Genomic DNA, 19,218 nt, shown 5'->3' with positions numbered 1-19,218 from the left:
TAATTTTTGAAATTACACATTTAGATTAGATGTAGTAAACAAATATGGGATAAAGAAAATACCATTATGTCAATTTTATTGTCATAATATAAAAACAAAGAAAATAAGTTTTATATAATTATTTCACATTTACACATGTACAAATTTTGTTCCAAAGTAAAGAAATTACTATAAATTAACTTATAAAAACAATATAATAAACATGTTTTTTACGACTAGTTTAAAGAATTCACCAAAAGCATAGAAAGGTTTTTCATTGCAACTCACAAATCTAAAATTACTGGAATGGTTATTAAAATAACTGTCATTAAACAAGCTTTTATTTTTTTATGAACGTGATTATAGTTTATAGCAGAGAATCCCCGACTTTTTTTTATCATGAACCAATTTCAAAATTTAGCAGATTCTGATGAATAACCTGTAGCTACATTTCATTTTCATTTCACTGTCCAGCAAAAAATGTAGCTGGGAGTAGAGATAATTTGAATGAGTATGTTTTAGTAACCCAAAACTTCCTCGTAAACAAAATGAAATTTACCAGTGGTACATAAGAAATATATCAGTAGCTCAAAGATAATAAATTGTAAATTGTTTTATATTATGTAAACATGTGAAAAAAATATATATATTCATAATTATTTCCACACTTTTAATATAGATACAGTCAGTCTATAAATTTTAAGTTTATCTATATCTCTCAACAATGGACTTGTATGTGAAAACTCTCGCCAGACAGTTGGTGATGTTAGTTAATGCTATGATTTGGGCGATCGTCGCGAGCGCTTGCACTGTGAAAACCGTCGCCACGAAGTCGTACAGTAGTTTTGGTGAAAACACCGACCACACGAAGAGATGGTGGCGAAAAACCAACACCACTACGCAGTAAACAGCGAGTCCATACACGCGGTGTAGTGATATGATATTCGCTGCCCGCCACACCGATTGCACGTATCTGTAAATACATCTTTTATTAACTATCATCATATCGTATTATATTATAATATGTACCATATCGTAATATGTAATATTCCTTATTTGTTATAAGTATATATGTTTTATACATATGTATGTCTATGGATGGAAGTTTTGCTTGCTTGCTTGGTTTCGGTTGAAGCTGATGCTGTTAGCCCAGGAGCTTTTACAGCTTCATTGGAACTGAGTTCACGGAGCGGAAGGGTCCGTGAACTTAAAAAAAAACCAGAAGCTGGATTCCAGTTGCACGATGACGTTCGCACGTAGTAAACCGCTCTACCCGAGTAGAGCTGTGTAGTGTTGATGTTGTGTACGCGGCTTGGGGCGGCAACGTGGACCACAGGCGAGCCAAGATGAATCTGGATCCAACCTCGGTTCGCCCACGCTGTTCGCGGTTAGGGATCCGGTGACCCATTATTTATATTTCTACCTTTTTCATGCTGTGACTGTTTGTAAGAGATTGCCTTGTGCGGTAAGACCGCCTATTGTGCTTTCTAGTATATTATTATGAAACTCTTTAAATGTATCCTAGCGTGTACAATAAAGAATATGGAATAAAAATAAATAAAAACAATTATTTACTAGTATTAAGATTTGCTGTAATTTTATGTGTTCACGTTGATGTGTTAAAATAGGAGAAAAAAAAAACCGTTTTGTTAAGCGCAATATTCAAGAACGTTTAGACTAAATCCGCTAATATTTTTCTGTTTTCATCAAAGAGCGAGAAAGTTTTGTCTAGACAAAAAAATCGCGTGGACTTATAGTATAGTAAAGAACTACTGTACCAAAGAAATGCTTTTATCATACACGCCGCTGATCAAATTTAAAAAGTCAGTACATTATAATTCTTTTAGGTAAAATATTTTTATGAATTCGTGCTAGAACAAAAAATTGTGTAAAAAGAGCTTGTTTTTTTGCCTGGCTTACAACGCTATCCATGAGGCATTTGCTGAGTTTGCGATTTAGCCTAAAATCTCTTTAAGGTAGTGAAGCTTGAGGTTTCCCTAGAAAGCCTCGGCTCGGATTTTAGCTGCTTAAGATATTTCTTACTGATGCCAGGTGTCGCTGGTCGCAGCGAGACGGCAGAAGAGGGCCGCACCGGCTAGTGCAGGCCCGGCGTACGCATGGAGCCCCATGCGTGCTGCAACACGCACCGGGCAGTATTCACGGAGCCCCACGTACCCCGCACCCAGGTCCACAGACGCCAGGCTGTTAGAGTTTCCCTGCGTTTAAATACTCTTGTTAGTGTGAGTTCAAAATATTTTTATTTAACTAGACATTTACATGCACTTTTGAATCATCAATTATCTAACAGAAAAATAAGCTACCACCGCCACGGAATGACGATCTGTTGAGGAGTGCGGGCAAGAAACGTAATAATTGTTCTTTTTTTTAAAAGAAACTTACTGTTTCATTTGTACATTAGAATGTCAGCCAGTAAATGAGTCAACAAACTATAACAACATTTATTTAGTAATAGACACTTAATTTTAGATTTAAAACTAAGAAAAGGAAGATATAACATATCTGGTGGAACTTTATTATATATACATACACTCACACCCATAAAGGAATTGTTAACTTTTACAAGACTAAATTTAAGCGTCGACCTGTACACATCTCACCAATCTGCGGGGAGCTTGGCTCTAAATGCGCTATTGGTAAATAAGTTGATTTATTTGCGTGCGAGTGTATATTGTGCTATGTATATAATATATAAATATTAAACTGTAATGGCGTTTATACGATAGAGGCTAGGCCTCATGAGAAGGCACAAGGTAACCTAGAAAGCAATGGATCAAATAAGGTATGAAATCCACAGAAGAACCAAGGTCTCAGACATAGTTCGAAGAATTACTTGTCTGAAATGACAGTATGCGGGGTACATCGTTCGTGTAGCCGACAAATTTTGAGGTCGCAAAATTGGCAACGAATGGCAACCACGAGCCGGTAGCCGCAGCGTGGATAGGCCTACCACAAAGTGGACCGATGACTTAGTCAAGGTCGCGGGAAGCAATGTGGGTCTCGGATATAAAGAAGGGGAAATAGTTTTTTACCTGATAAAAGAAGAACAGCATTCCAATCCAGATGTGGACCAGCGACTGGCTGATCAGATCAACAATTTCCTTGCCCTTGCCGCCTCTACCATCCAAAAGCTTGTGGTTCAGGCAGTCGGACGTCAACTCGCAGGTGATGATCACGCTCGGGGCCATTATCACGTTATGCGGCCTCATTAGCAACGTCGCAATAAGTAGCAAGTCATTCAGCATTATGTGCGAGAGAGATCGCGCCAGGCTAAGCTTCACGTTCTCTACGTTCCAAGGCTCTTCCATCGGTTCGTAGATATAATCCTCGGTTTTAACCTTGGGTTTAGTGTATTCAAAGTTCTTGTTATCGTAAGGTTTACAACCGCAACTGTTAAAAACGCCTATATAGGTCAGAATTTCGAAAACGAATTGCGTTATTAGTAGAGTCCAAAATACATCCACAATCACGACAGTGTCACGAGTTATGTCCGGAAACGGGAGCGGTAAGCCGTCCGCCACCATCCTGTAACGTAGTATTGTGATCGTCGCTGCTACCGTCAGTACAGTATGAATTTTCATGTAGTTGTTCATATACTTTACGTTACGAAGGCAAGTTTTAAGTGTTAGAAGTGTACCTGCAATCAAAATTACAATAATATATATTATATAAATTTATATATAAACTGAGTGATTTGATATAACTCTTATAGCTTGAAATGTTGAACGTTATATATTTTCGGTAATTATATTGCCCAAAAGAAGTCAAAATAAATGAGTTGTGATAAATAAAATAATATATATATAAATATATATACACACATATATAAAAGGTTGTTAAATATCTCCCATCCGCCTTTTTGTCTTTTGAATTTCGCGGCTAAGTACAAAGCGCTACAGAGCTCGTATCTGGCAATACTATACATAATTTGAAAGGTCTTGACATAACCTACAAACCGACGCTATGCATGATTAGTTTGGATATTGCGTTCAACAGTTACAGACGTGTAAACATGGAGTTCACTAACGCCGAAATTCGCGCTATTTTAAAGTTTTCCTTCGTTAAAGGCAAATCCGCTAGAGAAACGTTCCGTGAGATTAATGGTGTTTTGGGGGATGGTACTCTATCACTTCGAACCGCGGAGGAATGGTTTCGACGATTCAGAGCCGGCGAAAACGACACCATGGATAAGCCAGCCGGCGGAAGACCTGTGACGACAAATACCGAATCATGGACTACATCGAGTTAGACCGGCATGTGGCATCTCGTGACATCGCCCAGGGGATGGGAGTTAGTCACCAAACCATTTTAAACCATCTGCAGAAGGCTGGATACAAAAAAAAGCTTGATGTTTGGGTGCCGCATGATTTGACGCAAAAAAACCTTCTGGACCGAATCAACGCCTGCGATATGCTGCTGAAACGGAACGAACTCGATCCATTCTTGAAGCGGATGGTGACTGGCGACGAAAAATGGATCACATACTACAATATCAAGCGAAAACGATCGTGGTCGAAGGCCGGTGAATCGTCCCAAACAGTGGCCAAGCCGGGATTGACGGCCAGGAAGGTTTTGCTGTGTGTTTGGTGGGATTGGAAGGGAATCATCCACTATGAGCTGCTCCCATATGGCCAGACGCTTAATTCTACCATCTACTGCGAACAACTGGACCGCTTGAAGCAGGCGATCGACCAGAAGCGTCCAGAATTGGCCAACAGGAAGGGTGTAGTGTTCCACCAGGACAACGCCAGACCACACACTTCGTTGATGACTCGTCAGAAGCTACGGGAGCTCGGATGGGAGGTTTTATCACATCCACCATATAGCCCGGACTTAGCGCCAAGTGTTTACCACCTGTTCCTGTCCATGGCGAACGCCCTTGGTGGTGTAAAGTTGAACTCAAAAGAGGTTTGTGAAAAGTGGCTGTCCGAGTTCTTCGCAAATAAGGAGGGGGGCTTCTACGAGGGAGGTATTATGAAGTTGCCGTCTAGATGGAAACAGATTATCGAACAAAACGGCGCATATTTGAACTAAATCCGATCACTGTAACACTTTTTATAAAGCATTGAATAAAGAGCAAAAAAGCGGAAGGGAGATATTTGACAACCTGTTATATATATATATATATATATATATATATATATATACTTCAAATAAACAGTAATGCGTTGTTCTGAAAACAGAGAAACGACATTCAAAGCTTAAAATTTAAATTGCCGATTACTTTAAAAGTTTACTCTGCATTATTTTAAATTATCACTAATATCTTAAATATCAACTGCTTTACCGACCGGCGACCGCAATGGACACCATTGTAACACCAATATTAACAGCGCCATCTATGAAGTGGTTGAATAGCCACTGCTTTACCGACACTAAATAAGTGCGGTACAATAAATATATAATTATTATGGAAACCAATTTCTTAACAAATATATATTTGTGTAGGTATAAGTTATATGACTTACTTAAAGTCGCGGGTCTATATACTGATATGAAGTTGATGATTGAAAAATTTAGAATTGAAAATATTAAGAAACGAAATTTTTAAGAAATTTTACCAGTATGTTATTGTTTTACAAAAATTAATTTATTACAGCCAAAATTAGTCTCTTTGGGCAATCTAGTGTTGCATAAAGTTTATTACCAATAACTAGATGAGCGTGGAGGTATAAAGAGTTTTCAGGTGCATTAAGCCAGTCCGCCGTATCCGGTAGAAACAGCCATCTGTCTCCCGTTTGATTCATAGTACGTAGGTATCTTAAAAGAAATAATAAAATAATTAAGGCCAGTGTCCTAACATCACACAATATAATTTCGAGGGTAGAAAGAAATCCCTTATCTTAATGTAAATTAAATACACTATAAAATTAACAAAACACCTTTAAAGCCACGACGTATTATTAGACTTAATATTAGGTCGGGGAAAAAGTGTTTTTGCAATTTATTGTATGCACGCGTCGGAGTTGAGGAGCGTCGAGCGTCACGAAACCTCGGATGGTCGGCGAGGTCATAATCGGCGTGCGTGCACGCTATTGCGGGGTAGTCGTGCTTGGGCAGCCATAGCGCGTGCACGTCGCGTCGGGAACATCGCGTTCACTCAAATCTATTCTTTTGTTAATTCTTTTATCATAATCATTCTTTGTTAAGATTATTTGTAATAAAAATCTATTTTTTTTCTTTTAACAATAATAAGTGACCCGCGACAACTTGTGTTCAATTCGACAACCTACTCTCAAGTGGAATTATGGATACGGAAAGGAATGACCAGGAGGATGTTCCTCATCCCCCTACGTCATATGTATTTTGTTAACAAATCATTCATGGGGTCCGAGTATACGTATACAAAGATAAAAATTTTTTTTTCAAAATAACGCTACTTCATATTATAATTAATAATAATTTTAACAGATTGTACTGCTAGAAGTTGTTAGCTTATCGAATTGAAAATTGATTGATTGGAAATAGGTATATAAATAAGCTTTTCGTTATCAATATACAAATAAACTATATACATCCACCCACCTAAAGTTTTGCACACCTAATCACCCGGTATATATTTTTGCATCCATATTTTCGATTCAATTGTGATGTGAATTTTAAAAGAAGGTAATCTCATAATAGCACATGGAGTCCAGTTTCAGCCCTCCCGAGTGTCCGTGAACGCAGGTTGAATTGGAAGAAATTGAAACAGTTGTCGTGTAAACAGGAGTCCCCCATTGGTGGCTAAGATTAAGATATTTGCGACTTCCCAATCCGGTTTTATAAATAAAATCAGGGCCCGAATATAATATATGTCAGGGGCAGCCCATGATCTTAATTTAGTTAGGAAAATAGTTACCTGTGTAAAGCAATTAGCAACACCCATTTTGGAAGAATACTGACTCCGACTGTTATCATTCTCTTCTGAAGCTCTGGTTTCTCTTGCACTTCAGTAGCTCCCGCTAAACTCTTGCTGAAGTACGACACGGTCACCACTGCTGCGCGCACCAGAACGAAAAACATGAGCGTGTGCCATAAAAAGTACCACGTCATGTGTTCCTCTTCAATGAAACTCGTTCCGAAGAACGACCACGAATGGAACAATGTTCCGATGATAAGTAAATAGTCGATAATGTTCAAATGCCTTAACGCCGACGTATCTCTTACTGCATTAATACCGATTTTAATGATGAAGTAAACGAATGTCATTGTGAAAGCAGCACCAAGGAACGCAACTGTCCACAGAGGGTTAAAAGAACAGAACGGACTCTTGGTTTCGGTGATGAAGCAAGAGATGACGAGGATGATGCTGAATATCGCAAGCATCGTGATAAAAGCCAGGATCGAGTTAGTCTTCGAAGGCTTATGTCCATGGCTTGCGTTTCTCGGGTCCGATTGCAATGAGTACAAAGTAACACATGCAAGGGCTGCGGTAATCTGAAAATAAAAGGAATTTCTTATATATTTTATTTTATGGAATGGAAATTCTTATATATGGAATGGAATTTCTTATATATCTTATTATATTTTACATCCAAATATAAGACGTAGACACCATTTTAGCACAGCTGATTTTAAAAATGTTTGTCTGTAGTGCTACCAAAACCGGTGTACCGCGCTTTAGGAAAGCGAGGCGGAGGGGTAAAAAAGAGCACGAGTCGCCCAAGTACAGTGGTTTTGGAAGCACGATAACAAAAAATAATGTTATTGTATTTAATGATCCGGTATTATCACCAATTTTTGTTATGCGTAAAATAAAAAATTCTGGGCAGGACTTGTTAAGTGTTTTAAGATTAATATGTTTTATCTGCTTGACAATTTTAAGCGATTATAAATCTTATTCCTGCTATATTTTTATGCAGGTAGAGTAAATGACTAGGTATCTGGTAAAAGATGAAGGGAGAGGTAACATACTGTGGGAAGAATCATGCGATTACGAAAGCTGTACAAAGTGTAAGAAAAAGAATCTTCTTCAGAGAGTAATAATAATGAAAAAAAAATGTTAGCAAGGTTTATCTATCACAGACACCATTAAGTTGCGAGTCTTCAAGGAGAGTGCAACCTAGTTAAATAAAAGCGCGGAATCCTCCGAATTCGGTAAAATACCTGTGTGGATTGAACCAGGCATGAGAGATGTGTAGAATAAAACCTTTCGACATAGTTCAGAAGATTAGCAAATTAAAATGGCAGTGGTCACATTAGATACAAAACAGAGGGTCGCTGGGGCTTTACAGTTCTGATGTGGTGACCACCCAAAAAGAGAGTAGGAATCTATGGGTGTGGACTATGTCCAGCCGTGGATAATGATCATGCTTTATGCTACCAGCTTATATAGAAGTTTAGAACTATCACTTACGAAATAAAGTAGAAATATAGCGAAGACGATAGCAAATAGATCGAAATCGGCGGTAGCTGCTGTGAGGTATTTGGACATAGCTTCTAACGACTCGTCGTAAAATTCCTTTGCGATTTTGGCCGCGCTCTGTTGGCCCGTTGATAAGAACTGTGCAAATTGCTTCTCAGCCCTTTGGAATTGCTTATAGAATTCTGAAATATAAAATTTTGATTTTAAATATTTTGTTTGTAATAAAACGGTTTACTGGAAATAATAACACATTAACATTAATTTATTATGAAATTCATGAAGACAATACTGTAAGTACAATAGACAATATTTCGTAATGTCGTTTGTTTAGTCGGTGATATAGAAAATAGTTACCCTACATGAATTTTCCACTAATTACTTCTATCAATTAATTTTGTGACAACATTCTCCGTTGGTTTTGTTGAAGGTGGAATGGAAGGGACCTTTTGAATAGGAAGTAACAAAAATTACAATTTAATTTTTTTTATACCTAGCTGCCACTTGAACCTTCATATTTTATCAGTTTCTTGTTAACAGAAGACCAACTTTGAGAAACGACTGAAGTTTAACAAGACATAAAATAACTTGTGTGACTGGGGGAACTCTTCATTTCATTATTCCCGCTGGTGTAAAAGCCATGTAAATTGACAAATATAAGTTCAACTTTGATATGGATTAAGCTAAAGCTCTTTGGAGAAAAGGTTTACACCTTTCTCTGCCAACCGATTAGATATCAATCAATACAATACGTCAAGCGTCGTATTTGGTATAATTTTTTAAAACCTGGTTCCGCGAGCCCAGAGTTCGATGAAGTTGTAAAAACCAGAAAAACATACAGCGCCTATCACAAATTAAATATGGCCATAAATGCCAGCATTTTGTAGGAAGTAGTCATGTGGCTTACTTCACACAACAGTTTTATAATTAGAATAGACATTAACCTCTGCATTCCTTAGGTTCTCTTCTTAAGTCTTCTAAAAGAGCCACAAAAATTTCTCTTGCCAACAATAGTTTTTTGGAAAAATAGATCTTTTTGTTAAAAAAAACTAATTTTTAAATTATTTACATATAAGTTGTGTTTTTAATGGTTTGTCCATTAGACCAATTACTTATTATTGAGGTAAAAAAACAAGACAAACAAGCTAAAAAATTAAGAGAGTCCTAACTCTCTTAATTTTTTAGCATCTTACTTCAATTGTATTAAGGAACACTTTATTTTGATATAATTATTTAAGTATGGAAAAAGAAATGTATAGATTAGCGAAACATGGATCTTTCACTAAACTATACCCACCTACACATGTTATGATCATACATGAAGGGGACGGCGCGTACGCAGTCCCCACTATCAAAAATTACGCGTCCGAGTTATTCGCATTAGGAATAATCGCAAGGGTCAACCTAACCGCAGTGCAATGGAGAGGTCTCGCCCTGGGGGAACCGCCTTCATGATCACGGTATCCCCTACGCCAGGTAAGTATGATTACAAATTTTCACACCCGGGACCTCATGCTTCGCTAAAAATTCTCAACACCGTGTGTTACAAATCGACTACGAGATGTACAGCGCCACCTAGCGACGGTTAGATACAATTTCTCAATGTTATCGTGTATTGCCTGGAAGATGGCGCTACTGAGTAATAATTATTATTTTAATTCTAGGTTCAGAAATAAGTTGCAATATTTTTCAAACGTATCCTACCAGGCCCAATGTCACCAATGTCTTATGGTTTTTTAATGATTTAATGTCATTACCGGTGTCGACGGGCACGCCTTGTCTTGCGCTGTGGGCGGCGAGGGTATGCAGCAAGTAGAGATGTTGACGCGTGTCGAATGGCATCAGCGCGGGCAGTATCCTGCCGGCGCTGTCGCCCGGCGGCGGCGCTCGTAGCAGCCATGCCACCGTTGGCGCTATGTCCACCTGCCCAACTGTGGGGCCTGGTCCAACTCTGAAGTTTGAAAAAAAAATATCTTTAAGTTAACAATACAAGTTAATGCATAATTACTGGTTTTGTTATGTATTCATTTATATGTGATACAACGTTCAAGACGTCTAAAAATTTTAGATAGACACTAAATTTTTTTTCTTAGAAACGATTTAATGAAAAATTTAAACATTTTTTTTTCAAAACTTTAAAAGCAAAAAAAATTAAAAGTATTTTTAATTGTAATTTCATTACAAATTACGTCTTATCACTCCATACTGTGAATTAAAAGCTTAATGATTTAAATATAATTCATTGATTTTTTTTCAAATCCATGGGTTAGAATTTTCCTAAATTAATTATTTTCTTCTTTGTAAAATAGGACTAAAACTTTATTCCTTCAAGAAAATTTTGAAGACTTTATTTAACTAATATATAATTTAGCAATAAATATACCTCGTGTAAGTAATACAAATAACTATGTTTATTAGCTGATGACATAAAAGGTTTACATAAAATAATTTGATAGCTATCTATCGCTATAGCATGTTCCCACTGAGGTACGATAATTTCTTTAAACGGAAATTGGCTCTGTTGTGCATCCACAAGAACTCGATGAATGTTGCGTATGCCTTGAAGGAGGTGTGGTGTTCCTGGGGCATATAGTTGTCCAAGAAGGCGGTACACTCTCTGAGTAGGCGTCTTTAGTCTGAACAACATCTCATTAGCCAAGGATATAGTATAGAGGTAGGTTCAAATCTCTCACCATCTACAAGGTTCAGGGGGTAAAGAGCGACATGATCAGACACCCTCTGACTGCATGACAGTGTCTATGCGATGGCAGCAATATCACGCCACACAATCTCGTGTGAGTATTACATAGATGAGACTCAAGATGCGATCGCAAGATTAATCGATGTGGCGAAATCGGCAACGATCGCAGTAAGGATAAGGAAATGGTAGCGTAATGTTAAAAACTAGGCATTGTTGGTGCGTTTAAAAAAAATTAAAAAGACAACCATTAAATAATGAAAAAATACTGAAATTTTAAGTGTTACTGTAAAAACTAAAACACCGGTACTAATGTTTGTGGCACATAGATTCAATAAATAAAAAAAATTATATAGCGAATACAAAAACTATTTTCTACTATGCTCGTTGAAAATTAAAGCAATTTAGCATTGACTTCATGGGACACTCATATATACTCCAATTTTGTGGTAGTCATACACGCACTTTATGCCATGTTCAGGAGATATCCGTAGGTATAACAGCGGTCTGGCAGCATGAATTAAAAATAAAAATACTTTAGAAATATTCTCCCTGTGTTGCAAGGACGACACCGAAAGATGAGGTCTCCTCTCGGGAGCCCTCGCGTAAGGACACTCCTTGAAGCCGCGTAGACCTGGTCTAGCCGGCCTCCAACTCCAAAAATATACTAGAATGTAGCGGTCCGAGCTGAAACTCCTGTTGGTACCCCTGAGCTTCGCTATCTATAAAAAGGTTTAGACTAAGCGCCAGATGTAACAATAAATGCCACTTATACAGCCACTTGAACCGACGCCAATCGTCTTGACTCAACGACTGAAGAGCAACAAGACTATAACTCATGTGCCGTGCTTCTGCGGAAACTTTCCTATAACTTGACTTTATTATTATTCTAGTATTCAAATAGCTATGTAACTTTGTTAAATACAAGCTTTCATAAATGTTCAGTTTGTTTACTTCACATCAGTCTTCTATTTCAATGAAGATAGATAATTACCTCTCTCGTGTCCAAGGGTTCTCTGTTTCTGAATATTGTTATAAATTCAGGGCCAACCCGCCTGGCGAGCGTGGTGATTATGGTATATCCCCCTTAGATATCTTTGTGGAGGGCCTATGCGTGGCCAGTGGAAGTCTATAGACTGAAAATGACTTACGGATGGGGACACTGGAAGCCATTACTCTTCAAAACTATAATTGGGACTAGAACTTCAGCTGGTGTGGCACCGCCGTGGCCACCTGCGTCGCGCATTCCGTGGTCCCCGCAGATTATCAGGACCCCAGTACGATCCTATAGAAGAGAAAATACTAATCATATAACTACCTTACAACTAATCGACATAGTATAGTTAGCGACATTACATAGTAATAATGTCTGACGACAAAACCTACTAGGCGAAGCATAGAAAAAAAAAAATTCGTGATTTTTACGACCGGATTTTCACTGCCTCTTCAGTGGCAGATGCCGCGGGTCCAAGGTCGCGCACGAAAGGGTCCAAATTTCAACTTGGATGGTTGAAGAAGATTGGGGGAAGAAGTGGCGGACGGAACTCCAACAATGCCTCTATCTAATATGACCGGAGGTTTGCGTGATAAACACATTCGTTGCGACGGGCTATCTATAACATCACAGCTATAGGGACTGCGGTAAGTTCTGAATGGAGTTACCTGGGTCTGTCACAAGCATGAAGGACAACCTGTGTGAGGATATGAGGTAAGATTTTCATATAAACCTATCAGCTCAAGAAGGCAAAGTATCTAACACTTGTAGAAGAATTCAATTATTGCTATTAAGAATCACGCTACCATAATATCAAAGAAAATACCTGTAATGAAATGTTCTTCTACTTATATTCTACTATGATAAATGTAACACTGTAAAAGAAATAATAATTAAATCGTTAAAATAAGAAATATTGTGATAAACTGTGATAATTGAGGAGAAACTGAGAAGTGATGCAAAGAAGAAAATTAAGAATGAGAATGTAAGATTTTGTGGTGTATGATAGAAAATGTATGAATGATAATATGAAGAACGATAGAAGAGAATGACAATAAAAAGAAATGTGAAAAATTTATTAAAGACGAAAAAGTCCTATTCACAAAAATAAGGTAGGGTGTACGAGAGGTCTCCAATAACAGGGGCCATTTAAAAAAAATGGAATGGTCGTGATCTTTTCGGGGGTAGTTTGAATATACCAGAAAACGAGCTGGTGATGTATCTCCTCTGTACATTATATAAGTTAATCACACTGGGAAAATGCAGGCCAGTTGCTTGTGCCAAGTGGCCGTCTTCCCAATGCAAAGCGAGTAGTGATTGTTATAAAAGGTTATATACATACCCAGAGCTTCATAGCAGTGTATATTTTCTTCACTACGTCATCCATTTCAATGAGCTTTGGTTTGATCTTCGGACTTCGGGCGCCTTCCAGATGTCCAATGTGATCTAATCCTAAGTAGTGAAGAACTAGAAAATCGAATGTCGGCTTATTCTTCTCATCTGGAGCAAGAGCCTTATCCAAATGGCGTGTGACATTGTTGTCCACCTTAAAATTAAATTTATTATATGTAGAGTATTAATTTGAATGTATTATCAAGTGGTAATTTTCTTACGTTGATAAGCTAATTGCAGTACTTCATCATTATCATGATGTCGACCGAGAGAAACGCACTGCAAGATATAGGCCTCCCTCAAAGATTGCCAGGATGCTATGTCTTGCGCTACCTTAACAACGTCATCGGTCCTCCTACAGGAAGAGCTCCCTCGCTACATCCACTGGCTTCTAGACGCCGCTTGCTCCTCCTATTACTAATTTAGAAGAGTAATTTTCTCTTGTGCGGATCTTCTTATTTCTGTAACTTTTTTACATTGAACCTTTCAACCCGTTCAACCTTTCAGAACCGTTCAGCCCACTACAATGTCTCTAGGTGATCTTAAGCGTTCTTATACGTCCAATAGTAATCTGACCACATCTTAGATCCTTAAGTCATCACCAGCAACATACACTAGTCATTGACCTACGTTTTCGTATATTGAAGTATTTCGGACATTCCCGAACTTTTACAGTTAATCTTCCATCAATTAATTTATAATTAACTTAAATAAAAATCAAAAATAATTAATAACATGATGATAATGTAGTAAGAAAATGCGTTTTCAAAATTCAGGTTACTGTATAATAACAATATTTATGGTTTATCTTATCCTGCAAACTTCTTCTTGCCAGGAGTTATTGGTTTGACGATAACCAATAGAAAAATTTACATTGTACAAGATTAAAAATTCATGTAAAAGTTTTAAAGCTTTTTGCTAAGAAATGAGCCATACATTGATTTGCCTCTTTAATTCACACAACTAATTGCCCTGTATAATATGAAGTCAACATTTATGATCCAATGTGAAATTTATGCACTATTTAGACCCCATGGTAAAAGTTTGGTTAAGATATGTATTCACACCATTAAAGCTTTTACACTTATTACCAATATTCGTGCAGAATATCATAATAAGCAATTTCAAATATAATTCATATTAACACCTCTGTATAATCTGTGACGTAGAATGACGTCGTGCCGTCGTGCTCGGCCCAGAGGCCGGGAAAGAGTCTCAGCCAGGTGTCATCTCCGTACAGTACGGAGCGGCGGCCATTCGCTGCTGCAACCCGCAACACACTGTCCCCTTGTACTGCGGGCGCCCCAAAGTTCAACGCTACGTCCGCAAACGTGGATATACTGCCCGTCATCATAGCCTGATTAAAAAAAATTAAAGTCTTATCATTATTAACATCAACAAGCTATTAAATTTACAAAACATACTATGAAAGCATTTAAAATTATAATGGTAAAGCTAAGCACCAATGACATAGTCAAGGTGCGAAGTTGTTGAATATTGGCAGCACAAAGACTGGTCATTGTGACCATTTTTGGGGATGGCGTATGCCTTGCATTGGGCTGTCGACTGATATGTTGATGATGAATGATAATATACCCAAGATATCACTATTATATAATGAATATGCTGTGATTTGTATTAATTCAGAAGTTTAGTTTGTTAGATATGTATGTATTTAGAAGTTAGTTAACAATTTTTCTACACATAGAAAAAGTTATAGATGTTCTCCATGTCATGTTATTTAAATAACAATCTTTGTAAAAATGATGTATTAGGTAAAAAGTTGCAGAAAATTCTTATTGGATGTACTATTAGTATTTGGTTCTAAATGTGCAATAAGCAACACAAAAAACTTGAATCAATGAAAGGTGATTATTATAAAAACCTTTAATTAGTAGGAAATTCTTATACACAATACAAAATTATTTTTTTTATTGTGTTTTTATAATACAAAAAACTGATTATTAGAAATTGTGTGCTATGTTATTAAAAAATTTAATAAACAGACCTCTCTAAGGGATTTTTATGTTTCCACCTTTTTTAGAATTATTTACTTAAGTTACTAAACACTTTTTCATTTATTTTATTTTAGTTTATACACTTATACCATACTGATATAACAATAGTTAATTAATGTCTGTAGTAAGGGTTATATATGACTAGATGTGTAAAATTGCAAAAGTATGAGTATCATGAAATAATATGAAAATTAACAAATATCAAATGATTAAAAATATTTTGAATTATAATACAAACAAACTTTTACCATAACCCATTGTATTTATTAAATATGTTAATGTTAGTTTCATAGACTACCACATCCAACCTCTAATGATCATTACCTCTGTTATTAGAATTTTATAAATGCATGATATACTCAATGTGTAAAGCAAAATGCAAGCAAAATATGTATTACACACAGCGGTTTATGCAAACATTCCATGCAATACAAATACACAATACCAAAGAAAAAACTTACATTTTATTATTAATCCAATTATAATTTTGTTATTAACTTTACAGCAAAAACTATAAGATATATACAACTCAATAATTTATAATGGTATACATAACTCATGTTTCTCCTTATGAGTACAAGCATGTTTTTTCTTTGGGTTAATATCGGGTAGGGTCATAAAAGAACTGTGATTTTTAAGTAACCAATTATATATTTTTTTAAATAGTTTAAACATTACCTATTAAGTCAGATGTATAATAATTTAATCACAGTTTCTGCTTACAACTCTACCAAAAATTTTTAATGTAATTTTTGGTAAAAGGTGTCACTTGCAAATATATCTCGCCAGAAGTTTATGGTGCGTCTCCACTGTGCTTTCTCCTTTTTCCTCTCTGGTGACTGTACATAAGTAACAACTGCTATTAGATACTTCATTTTAAATTCCATATGCCACAATAAATTTTACTTAATGATTTTGGTATTTACCAAAGAACTATCAATATTTGTAAGCATTTTATTCTGTCTTGTAAGATTTTTCTTTGGAATTGTGAGAGGGATTACTAAAAATATATGTACACTAAATTAAAATTGTCGTAAAAATTAGGCAAATTAAAATCAACATAGAAAAATGGTGTTTTAATAAATATGTAATGTTGTATATGCCTGTGAAACACCAAATGTTAATGTAATTTTGTCTTGTTTGAATACTTTGTAATGTTTCTGTAGTTATGAAAAGCACCAGATTGACTTCCTTTCTGCCTATGTTCTATTTACTCAATATTTTCATAAAAATAAAAATTATATTTCCACTGCTGTTTGTGAATTCACTAAACCAAAATTGTAGTAGAGACTTCTATCATTAACCATACACATTTTTTACAAATTTTATAAATTAACTTCAAAAAAAGCCAACCTTAATTCTAGGCATAGTAACAGTTGGAGGTTCAGCAATAGAAACATAGATGCAAGCAGATTTATTCTTAAGCAGAGATCCAGTAAAAGGCATATATTCTTCTGTAGCGAAGTCATATCGCAATCCATCTATTACCATGAGGACTACACTATTTTCACCAGCATTGTAAACTTCATGGCCATCAATACTGAAATAAAGGAATCTAAATTGTAATGTTATTATATTTATAATTAGTAAAAAACATTTCAAATTTAAAATATCTTTATTAAAGTAGGTATTATACACTTTTGATTTCTCAATTATTTATAAAGTTATTAAGACCTCAGTGCAGTTAATCCATTAGTATGCTAGCACCAACTGGCCAGAAATTCAACAGTCAAACACATATAATAAAAAGTTAATAACTGTTTAACATATTGTAAAAGACTAAAATTGTGAGTAAAAGTAGTAGTAGATTTTTTTATTCTCATTAAGACCTGCATTTTTTCCAAATAATTCTTCAAAAGTTTTTTCTCCATTTTTCTACCCATAAAAGTTACCATAACATGCATTATGAAAAATTTAATTATACCTTATCAATCTAAATGTTCTAAAATATCTTTAATTAAAGTTATTTTATTGTGATAAATTAGTCAGTGCAATGGTCTCAGTACTTGTACTATGATAATGTATAATTCCACAACAAAGAATAATATGGTTTAGTCATTTAATTCACATATAAATTAAAATATTACTATTGAATAAATAAAATTGAAATACCAACCTGACACCATCAATAAAATTAGGTAAGTCGTCAATACGAGCTAATTTTCCTGAGTGATATTTTAATGGGAAAAATCCATATAAAAATAGTATAAGGGCTCCAAGCCCTAGCATCAGCAACCAGAAACCTGTCCATCGATGTTTGAGCAAAAAAAACATGATAACAAATTTGTGAAGCAAGAAAACCGGTGGTACTGTGCAGCTTTTAGTTCTTCAATTAATAGACGTCGTTTAAAGACTGTATGATACGAAATATGATTTCGCCTGAGCACCGATGCATATTATGTGTACGCAATTTCCTCCAAATTGCATTAGGCAATTTTTAAACAAGGATAGGTTAATTTCTACATGCTTCAACAGTGATACGAACCTTATCAGTTAGGCAATGAAAAATATTAACCCTAGTTGCCTTTTAATTGTATAGCATAAAATCTAATTTTTGACTTGTAGTAAATAAAAATGTATAAGCTATTTAACTTCTAAATATAACGTTAAACGAAGACAATAAACGAACTATTAGGAAGAAAATATTATTGTAATTAGTTTTTCATTTAATCTAGAGAAAGGAATAAAGTTCATACAGCCATATCCGGCGTTTGTAGTCATTTTTTTAATTCTCTAATAAATATTATAAATGGAACTTTAAATACAATTTATTTTTTATGACAAAATCAATTTATCCATTTTTAAATTAATATGTACTTTAAGACAGGCTAAAAGTCAATGACAAAGAGTAAATAATAACAAAATAATTGTCAGCTTCCTACCATTTCAAGTTTTTGCCAGTTTTTTTTGTTTTATCAACTTTAGTATATAATTTGTGACGGTGTTTATTTTATTACAATGTAAGACTGGTATAACACTCTATCCATTACAACATTCACAATTAACTTTTTAGCGAAGTGCTGAAAATCAAATGACACATGTTTTAAAACTCATATCAAAATTATACAACTCACTGAAGACGTTTATTGCAGTTACCTTTTGTCTAAAAATACATCAATGATCCGAAAATTCTCGTCTATTTCTTAATACATAAAAATAATTTTCTAGATCATACTTTTTCAAGTTCATGAGAATCATATATTTAAAATCTATTTTGGTATCAGTACATTTATTTAGAGAATGAATTAGCCATGACGTATAAAAACAGTTTGTGTATTAGTAGTACTTCCTACGTTTTTTAATAAAAATAATTTTAGTCGCCGTTTCATACTTACGAATTGAACTATATTCAGAAAGACAATTGTTCTGGAATACCACCCACCGATTCTTTATGAATAAGAAATCTTTCAATAACTTTTCACGCTGTGGTGACCATGTTTAAGTATCCGATGAATGGAGTGTTTTTAGGATTGTATTGTTAATTTGTTAGGAATAATTATTAATCTCAGCAGTTTGTCTATGAATATTTTTAAACCTTATCATCATCGTCATCGTATCAGCTATGATGTCACTTGTGGGCAACATGAGCACGTCCATTTGTAGATTTAGACCTCCCCATTGATTTGAAATAGAACCAATTAGAAGCGGTTTGCACCCTGTCTCTGTCTTTCAACAACCTTAACAAGGCCATCAATCCACCTTAAGACCCCAGTAGCCATCAGTTCTGCGGGCTATGTCGCCTGTCTACTGATACTTGAATTAGCCAAAGGGGTTT

General features: G+C 35.6%; 1 protein-coding gene and 1 non-coding gene across 4 annotated transcripts; both read right to left on the bottom strand.

The window, feature by feature from the left end:
* Positions 1–130: 130 nt before the first annotated feature.
* PIG-G (phosphatidylinositol glycan anchor biosynthesis class G) lies at positions 131–18,049 on the bottom strand. 3 transcript variants are annotated; one of them, XM_068764030.1, is made up of 13 exons: positions 17,560–18,049; positions 16,797–16,983; positions 16,217–16,282; positions 14,573–14,782; positions 13,376–13,579; positions 12,191–12,324; positions 10,099–10,292; positions 8,336–8,526; positions 6,839–7,416; positions 5,645–5,757; positions 3,030–3,634; positions 2,023–2,195; positions 131–952 (listed from the first exon to the last, which is right to left on the bottom strand). In XM_068764030.1, exons 1-13 carry the CDS (start codon positions 17,715–17,717, stop codon positions 685–687), a joined length of 3,081 nt encoding a protein of 1,026 aa, XP_068620131.1. In that variant the 5' UTR covers positions 17,718–18,049; the 3' UTR covers positions 131–684. The 3 variants fall into 3 exon arrangements, with proteins under 3 accessions (XP_068620131.1, XP_068620133.1, XP_068620132.1); XM_068764032.1 differs by having other exon boundaries at positions 17,929–18,049; XM_068764031.1 differs by lacking the exon at positions 16,217–16,282.
* On the bottom strand, positions 9,663–9,825 carry LOC137921815 (U1 spliceosomal RNA). The gene has a single exon (XR_011107489.1). It is a non-coding gene; the product is annotated as a U1 spliceosomal RNA (small nuclear RNA).
* Positions 18,050–19,218: the final 1,169 nt, after the last annotated feature.

The sequence above is a fragment of the Battus philenor genome, unplaced genomic scaffold (assembly GCF_028537555.1).
Source record: "Battus philenor isolate CCGP_79_NKW_IND1 unplaced genomic scaffold, ilBatPhil1.0.hap1 SCAF_19, whole genome shotgun sequence".
Classification (NCBI taxonomy): Eukaryota; Metazoa; Arthropoda; class Insecta; order Lepidoptera; family Papilionidae; genus Battus; species Battus philenor.
This window is presented reverse-complemented; position numbering and strand designations above follow the sequence as displayed.